Source organism: Lytechinus variegatus, chromosome 14, assembly GCF_018143015.1.
Source record: "Lytechinus variegatus isolate NC3 chromosome 14, Lvar_3.0, whole genome shotgun sequence".
Taxonomy (NCBI): Eukaryota; Metazoa; Echinodermata; class Echinoidea; order Temnopleuroida; family Toxopneustidae; genus Lytechinus; species Lytechinus variegatus.
In genome coordinates this window covers 21,050,488-21,059,973 of record NC_054753.1, presented here as the reverse complement: position 1 = coordinate 21,059,973, position 9,486 = coordinate 21,050,488, and the positions used below count along the sequence as shown (strand labels likewise).

The following is a 9,486-nucleotide window of genomic DNA, read 5'->3' as shown; positions in this document are numbered from 1 at the left end:
ACATCTTCACACTGGTCACTGCACTGCAACTCCCGATTACAAGTGGTGCAACTTTCCAACCAATCGACTTGCGCGCCCTGGAATTCTGGAATTTACATATTGCAATACAGTATGACAGAGGTGCATTTGTGCGAACACAAAGGCCATGAGCGTAAGTTAAAATATAGTTTTGACTAGATCTAGCCCTTGAAATTGACTACATTGTACCAATCCAGTAAATATAACCATCCCCCCCAAAAAAAAAAAAATCCGGCGAAAATAGGGGGGGGGGGCGCGCGCCCGGGGCGCCCCCCTCTGGATCCGCCACTGCATGCTATTGATATATAATTATCATACCCACTTCTATTTTTAGGAAGTTTATACTGCGCAGCAGTGTGCTTTTACCTTTGATTGTAATCAAAAAGTAATACGAGGCTTTTGGATCAATGTGTACTAAATATATATAAGCGGAATGAAAAAAAATCCCTCTTTCGATGAAATTATGCATACTTAACGCTGCCAAGTTCAAAGGTAGGTGGGAATACCCAGTTCTATTAATAGAAAGTTCCTACTTCAATTCACAGTAGTGTGCTTTTACAATTGCAGCACTACGAATGATTTGTATCGAAATGCACTGTTGGCTTCGTTGTAATGTGATAGTTCCTGTGGTTGGATTTGATTAGATCTCTTTATTTAGCGATGGCTGAGAAGTGTGGATCAGAGAAAGCATCAAGCTCTTCACCGAACCTGATATGTCCATTATGTCTTGATATATTTGTCGAGGCGACAATCTTAACTTCATGTGGACATACATTTTGTAGGCGATGTCTCAAGAAATACGATCTAACCCACCAGGACCTTGATCACATGGTCTGTCCTCTCTGCAGGGAGATCACCAAGTTATCCGCCAACCGTGTCGATGATCTCCGCCTCAATGTCTCCATCAACGGATGCGTAGACGATTACCACACCAAGTGTGGAGGGATGAATGCTGTCCTTGAGAAGTGCCAGAAATGCACCGCTTGCAAGTCTCTGAAAGACGCTGTATCATTCTGCAGAACATGTAATTATTACATGTGTAATGAGTGCTTACATTGTCATCAACATCTTACAGTTGTCTTCGAAGGTCATGAGATTTTATCCATGGATGATGTCATCGAAGGGAAGGTCAGCATTGGTCATTTATTCGAGAAGTGTTCTATCCACAAACAAGAGAACAAAGATATGTTTTGTGAGGATTGTAAGGTCCACGTCTGCCACAAGTGCGTACTCGTTGATCATCAAAATCACAAAATCAAGAACCAGGTTAACTTTGAGCAGGAGTTGCGACAGAAGGTGAATTTATTCATAATTATCACAGCAAAAGCGCTGTATAAAAATCTATATAACACTGTTCACTATTTGAACCTTACAGTCATTGGCGGCGGAAGCAAAACATTTTAGGAGGGGACAACCAAAAATTTTTTGACAAGCAAAAAAAAAAGGTTCTCAACCCAAAAATTTTAGGGGGGACGTAGGAAAATAAATTGACAAGCAAAAAAAAAAAAAAAAGGTCATCAACAACAAATTTAGGGGGGAACCGTCCCCCCCCCCTCCTCAAATTTAGGGGGGACACGTCCCCCCCGCTTCCGAATCAAATATCAATAATCAAACTTAGCTGTTTAAAAGTTTATTAGAGCGTACGCTCTAAAAAAAAAATTAACCATCACTTGGCAACATACTATCCATACTACTATTAGTTAAAGTCTGTCCAAATTGGGTAATAAAAACTAATAATTGGGTAACAAATTTGCTGAATTGGACAATAAATGCCCAGAATATATAAGTATGTATATATTTTTGTACTTAAACACATTACCCAACACAGTGGACAGTATGTAGATTTAAAATGGTTATAATTACTCAGGACGATCATTAAAGTCCACCTCAGAAAAATGTTGATTTGAATAAATAGAAAAAATGAGCACAATGCTAAAAATTTCATCAAAATCGGATGTAAAATAAGAAAGTTATGACATTTCAAAGTTTCGCTTACTTTCAACAAAATAGTTATATGAACGAGCCAGTTACATCCAAATGAGAGAGTCGATGAGGTCACTCATTCACTATTTTATTTTTATTGTTTGAATTATACAATATTTCAATTTTTAGGAATTTGACGAAAAGGACCTCCTTGCCTGAAGCACAAAATGTTAAAATAATGGAATTCCACGCGTTCAGGGAGGAATGAAACTTCTTTTCACATGACAATGACGAGAAAATAAAAATATTTCATATTTCATATAATAAAGTACAAAAGAAATAGTGAGTGAGTGATGTCATCAACTCTCTCATTTGGATGTAACTGGCTCGTTCATATAACTATTTTGTTGAAAATAAGCGAAACTTTAAAATGCCATAACTATGTTACTTTACATCCGATTTTGATGAAATTTTCAGTGTTATGCTTGTTGAATTTTTCTCTTTTTATTCAAATCAAGTTCTTGCTGGGGTGGACTTGTTCTTTAATGTCGATGATGAAAACACCAACGATCACGCTATTTTTTTTAATGATTACGATGGTGATAAAACTGATGACGATAATAATGATAATCACAATATCAAGATATTCAGGATATTAAGAACATTAACCGTAAAATATAAAAATTAATAATACTAATATGATAATGATAATAATAGAGGTAGCAGGAATAATAATAGTCATGATAATGATATAATAAATAAGAATATAGAACAGAATATTGATTAATAAAATAACAATATAGATGTTGTTAAATAATGATTGAAAATGATATATAATAATGTTAATACCATCATCAGCATCTGAAATGTTGTTGCATTTAATCCGTTCTTTGATCTTTATGTTGAACTAATGTACATTGGTGATTATTATCGTTATTGTTTCAATATGACGTACAATTTTGTGATTATATGTTGCCTCTCTTCAAGCTTATTCAGAACATCGTATGTCGTTTTGTATGATTTATCTTCTTTTTTTATAGTATTATTACTTGATATTTTCACCTTTATGGAATACTTCCAGATCTAACTCACTGTTTTTATCACTTTCAATTCGTAGGTGACAGGCCTTGCTCAACGATGTGCTGACAAGAAAGCAGAGCTGGAAAAGAACATTCAGAACATAGAAATGCAACGTCATGAGGTACACACTGCAGTGCAGACACTACTAGATGATGTCAAGCAAGCCTACAGTATCAAGGCCAAGGAGCTGGAAGAAAATCTTCGAAATCTCACCGAGCAGATACATGCCTTACAGCATAGTTTTGATGACGACCTCGACGTCTTGAAGTCAAAAGATCGACAGAGGATCAAGAGTATTTGTAGTTCAATTACTTTGGTAGATAATGACAGACTGGGTCATCTTGAGACAGACACTCTATCTGCTCATATCTTGCTCTGTGAGGAGCTGGATACCATGCTGAAGGAGGTTACTGATCACACTTCTGCGGAAGCTATTAGGAAGAAAGCACAGGAGAAGATGTTCAAACCAGCAGACGATACTTGTCTTGACCTCGGGATCATCTCAGGATCAGATCCCAAGATGGATGTCATTCAGTGTGTTGATCTACGGGAGTGGATGCAAGGTATGACAAGGTACTCCAATAGCACTGTCGCTATCGTGTATGGGGATTATGCACAAGGTATTGATATCATTGATTCAAATGGTGGAAAGCAGCAGTATAGAAACATATTAGCCTTAAATGACATGAAATGTTATGATCTGGTTTTGCAACGGGACGGGGCGTTATGCGTGTCTATTGGTTCTACAGAAGCCCACATCTACTCTCCCCTTGGCTCCAGGAAAGCAACAATCCACGTGAGAAACAATACAAATTTTCTACACGTTAACAAAAGTCCATCTGATGAAATCATCATTATTAACTATGGAAAACAAGTCTATATCTATGACCCGACAGGATTGACTCTTAAACACACTGTTCAAACAAAGCACGATACGGGTCAGGCATCTACTACCAGGACGGGTTTGATCGTCACGAGTTCATGTCGGGGCAATCCAAGCGTGGTGACGGTCTATGACAGGGATGGGAATTCTGGTGAGTCTCTACAAGCTCCAAAGGGTGTCTACCTGTATGCTACTGTGGATGAGCAGGACAGGGTGTATATAGCGAGTGTTGATGGGAAGAATAGTAGCGTCGTGATCAGGCTCTATGATATTGATGGTCTGAACCTGAAGGAAAGAGTTGAGTTCAAAGCACCTAATATGACATTGCATAGTAATTGGCGTTACTTGGTTTCCCTCTCCCCAGACATGCTCGCCTTTGCTTGTTGGAAGAAGTTATATTTCATCAAGGTATCACTGTAATCCACGTTATATCACACCATGTAGTATGGGGACTAATTTGCTTTCACCCTGCAACAAATCTATTTTAACACGTGTCGATATTCAGTAATACATGTATTACATGTATATTACCATGTGATAACCTCATCCAATGACAACATCAGTTAATGTGATATTGATTGTCTTAATAACCATGGTTACTTCTAATGTACGAGTTATACATCTAAAAAAATGAATCAAATTTATAAACTTAACGTCACACCAGTTTCATGTGTATTCTACATGTATATAATATTTAGTCTGCAACAAGCATAGGCCTATCGTATTTAACTTTGTAGCTATCAAGTGATAGAAAAATTACCCAAAAACAAAAACATAACTAAGTCTTTATTAAGAATATAACAAAGTAATCAGCAAATGTAATTAAATGTAAATCAAGATGATCACTATCATACATGATAATGAAAATGTTTACAGTGCACAAGGGGAATTAACGGTATATAAGCAGAAAGAGTACACTCTACCGTATTAGACCATTTTGCTTTCACATCACGCGAAAAATTCGTATCATCATTCTCATGCCTGTTTGCTATTTGTATATTTTTCAGTTAAATTATCGTGGATAATGGAATGATAAGATGCTTTATTTTGGACCGTGCATACGAATCTTGCTCTTTATTTTCGATGTGATCTTCTCCAAGAGGGGAATATGCAAACCACTGATAACCATTCATTTGGAAAATGAAATATTTGCTGGTGAAACCTGTCTTCTTTTTTTTTATAGATATTAGTAGTCTTAAAAATATACTATTTTGATTTCCTTGCTTCTATGAGTGTTTTCATCTGAAGAATAATATTTTTTTCTATTCTTCCTTGAATTTGTCATAAGTCACTGTGAATAGAATAAAAGCAATGTAATGGTAATTTGTATATTAGTGAACAGGTGGAAATATGAATATATAATCTATATTAATTTGTCAATATATGCGTGTATAAGTATAAACTTGATCTCAAATATTATATACATAATATTGCATATATAGAAATACATTGTATATGGTGTAAAGAATAAGTAAAAATCTTGCATTATTGTCATATTAAGGTGCACAGGCTTTCTAAGATTTATTTAGAGAAAATTCGTAGAGATAGATTTCACTATCTTTAATTTCAGATTAAGTTAACGATTGCTATTCAACTCGTATACTCAAGTTTTCATTTTCTCTCTCTACATTCAAGTATGTAACCATGATCACTTTAAATCCCAGTATTTGATACCCGTTTCTTAAAAGAATATTTCTGCAATCGTTAACCCAAATTTGCATCTAACAATTTGTGTAAAAAAAAAAAACTAAACCACCCCTTATTTCGAAATTCAAAATGGAAGATTAATGAAGTAAAATTAGATAATTGTAAACATTGACCTGGAAAAGAAAAATAACATTTACAGCTTTTTTAGTACAAGCCCCAAACGACAAAATTCTTTTTGATTGTGAGTTCAGGATTAAGAAAACAGCCTTTCTTTAACCGTGCTACAAAAAACTTTTTACACACTTATTTGAGATAGAAATTAACGTAGATGGACAACTCCAGGTCAATCCGTGGTTATTTTCTTTAATAACATTTCATTCTATTTCCAATTTGATGTATAAATAATTTTTTTCTTGTGTAAATATCACGATTTATATTTTTATAAATGCATGTTATCGAGTTACTGCTCTCTCGGAGGTTTTATTCTATGAGATGATCTTGTGTATAGTTATGACCTCTGTTTAGATCAATCACTAACCTTTATGTTGCCATGGTTGTAATACTGTTTATATGGGAATGGTATAGGTATAGATTATTACCAACTATATAATGTAAAAATTTGAAAAAAATATTTTATCTCTTAATGTGCTGACTGTTAAATAAATATCTTGCTTCATACTTAAAGGACAAGTTCACCCAAAAAATAAGTTGACTTGAATGAAAACATAAAAATCCAACAAGAATAACACTGACAATTTCATCAAAATCGGATGAAAAATAAGAAAACTATTTTAAAATAATATATTACAGAACTTTAAGATGCACATCCTGGTCGGTATGCAAATGAGGATACTGATGATGTCATCCACTCTATTTCTTTTGTATTTCATTCAATGAAATATGAAATATTCGAATTTTCTCCTAATTGTCAAGTAAACCAACGATTAATTCCTCTCTGAACATGTGTAATCACTATTGTTTGATACTATATGGTTCAGTCAGGTTGTTCCTTATTGTCAAATTGGTAAAAAACATGAAATATTGTATAATTCAAACAATAAAAACCAAAAGAAATAGTGAGAGAGAGACATCATCGACTGTCTCATTTGCTTGTCACTGAGTTTTGTACATGTATATCACTGTTTTGTGAAAAATAAGTGAAACTTTAAAATGAAATAACTTTCTTATTTTACATCCAATTTTGATGAAATTTTCAGCGTTATGCTAGTTTGATTTTCCTCTTTTTCAGTCCAACCAACACTCTTCTGGGGTGGACTTGACCTTCAAATCAAGAATCATCATTACAGAAGAAAGGTACCTAAAGCTGGAAGTCATTTTCTTTCATTATACAGAGGCTACATTTTGATATTTGATTGTTTTATTCTCTTTGACCTGTATGTATTATAATGCATATATCAAAGCAAACGAGACAGCGAATGGATATTCGATTATTATTTGGTATAAATGGTGAAGATAGAAAACGAATGAAAATTATTCCGAGAGGACAATCTAGAGCTTGCTATTTAAAAACAACCAATGCATTTTGATTAGAATCGAAGTATATCGAGAAACGAACATTCTTCCCTTTGAATTGAATCTATGGATTTCTCTTTTCATTAAATTGTAAATATAACATTGAATCAAGTCTGTTCAAACTTTGTTTATATTGAATACTTACTACATAGAGCGGTTGCAAAAGGAAGAGGATGGAGGGGGGGGGGGGGTAGTCGGTGAGAGAGAGAGGGGGGGGGGGGTGAAAGAAAGGGAGAAAAGGGAGAAGAATTAAAGAAAAGATGTAAGAAATTATAAAACTAAAGGAGCAAAGATGAAAAGAAGAGTAGAAAAGAAACAACAAAACTAGCGGTTTTCGAAATAATTTTATAAGAAAGTAAGACTGGTTTCAAAACTTTGTATGATGGCGCTATTCTAATTTCTTGAACGGCGACATTACTTCGGGTACACTTAAAGGTCGTTTATGATTGAGAGTGCGTAATATGTTCTTGTTTTTTTTTTCATTATCGAATCGTAATCAGATAATTGAAAATAAATCATAATTACTCGGATACTGATAGGGCCTACACTACAGCAAACATTTAGTAAAAATACTATTCAAAACTATTCATCTCTTGACCATGTTGATGAGAGTCTTTGTCAGATTTCCAAACTTTATCCCTGATGTACTATTCTAGTCACCTGGTCTATACAATGCCTTTTGTTCTTAAAATTTGAATACTCTACCGGTAAAGCTTACACAACATCTACATTTGAAAATAATAGTGCTCATCCTAATGAAAATCACAAAAGTCATTTGAGAAAAGTTGATCATGAGCTAACCGTGAACTGGCTTATAAAGTTTGTTTCTTTTGGCTCGCTGTACATTGTATACAGTTATAGTGCTTTTGTCTATATATTCAATACTCAGCATGAAGAAGTGCACTTTGTGATGGTGTTCATAAACTTTTGAGAAGGAACAGATTACAAGGAACGGGAGCCACTGTTACTAAGGTTTAAAAAAAAATAGAAAAAGTACATAGACGGAGCAACAAAAAAATACAAACAGAAAAAAAATTAAAAAGGAAAGAAAGAACAAAAAAAAAGAGAGAGACAAAAATTAACATTGAAAATATTACTCCTAGAAAACAGAAACAGTGGGAGAAAGAGGGGGGGGGGGGGAGGGTATAGGGAAGGGCAAAAAATAACATGAATTCTGTTTTAGAGACTATATATACAGCTACAGACTGGTGTCAAAAAAACGTAAGATTTTATGCAACAATGAGCATGATGAGAAATGCATGTGAGAGATTCTTTTGCTATAATATGATTGAGTTAATTTGCATACATGTATCTATTGTGTATTGTGTGAAAAAATTGTATATGCCCTTTTTGTTGAGCAAGGCGAGCCTTTCTTTTTAACATCTGCTTGGAATACTTTTTTTAATTAGAAAATTGGGAGGAGATCCCAGTAGCTTTCCAGTAGTCTTCTTGTCATTGTATCTTTAGACTTTGTTTGTGAAGCAAACATTATTATTGCAGTCTTAGACAGACGCCATTTTTAGCTTCCATGTTGATTCAACTTTGAATATCGACTTTAAACTAAAATCAACCCCTTTTTACTGCCTCTTTCGACAGATATTGGCTGAAACTTTTACGAGCCTGTATATGAAGTCAGATTTAAGCAAAAAATATATTGTTTTTATGCCTGTATTGAAAAAGCCATCGGTGAGTTAAGTTGTGATTTCTTCTAACTTTTATTAAAAAACAAACAAACAAAACTTTGAAAAACTTCAGAGATGATTTGAAATCATATTGATGAAAATTGTGAGAATCCGTATGGATTGATTGATTGATAACGAATTTATTCATTCCAAAATTTTAACAAAGTTACAAAGTAAAGCAAAATATAATATAACATTTTGAAATGAAATAGGAACCTTCTGGAAAGCAAAGCTTGTGATCGAAGGTTTCCTTCAATAAATAAGTCATATTAATGCAAAAACAATATATATCTATATATAATATACAAATCATATCGTTCTTGTTGAAGTTCAAAATATATATAATATACAAGTCATCATATCTTTCTTGTAAAAACTATATGTAAATCCTTGTTAAATATGTATATTTTTACATATTCTTTCAAGTAGAAGATAAACAAGGCTGGATTATATTACAAGATATGAAGAAAAGTGAAAAGGACACACAAGACAAAAACGTTGCGAAAACAGGACGTGACAGAACGGTACAAGAACAAGACATGACAAAAAGCTAAACCAAAACAAGACAGACGAAATATTACAAGAACAGACAAATAAAAAAAAGACAACAAAAAAGGACAAAAACGAGTAAAAGAAAAACAAAAAACAAATCTGCACAGGTAGAGCGAATGAAAGGAGACAGGAAAAGAAGCGAAATAAAGGCAGGGGGTGGGGGGGAAC

The 9,486-nt window shown here is 34.0% G+C and overlaps 1 protein-coding gene across 1 annotated transcript; it reads left to right on the top strand.

Moving 5' to 3' along the window:
- Positions 1-676: 676 nt before the first annotated feature.
- Positions 677-4,402, top strand: LOC121427194 (E3 ubiquitin-protein ligase TRIM36-like). The gene is made up of 2 exons (XM_041623464.1): positions 677-1,314; positions 3,059-4,402. The coding sequence occupies exons 1-2, from the start codon at positions 679-681 to the stop codon at positions 4,322-4,324; spliced, it is 1,902 nt and encodes a 633-aa protein (XP_041479398.1). The 5' UTR covers positions 677-678; the 3' UTR covers positions 4,325-4,402.
- The last annotated feature ends 5,084 nt before the right edge of the window (positions 4,403-9,486 follow it).

What these genes read in the sequence shown, in the direction of transcription:
- LOC121427194 (XM_041623464.1), top strand. Translation starts at nt 679, where the DNA reads ATGGCTGAGAAGTGTGGATCAGAGAAAGCATCAAGCTCTTCACCGAAC. An exon ending in AGCAGGAGTTGCGACAGAAG is followed by an intron (nt 1,315 to 3,058) that starts GTGAATTTATTC and finishes TTCAATTCGTAG; the next exon opens with GTGACAGGCCTTGCTCAACG.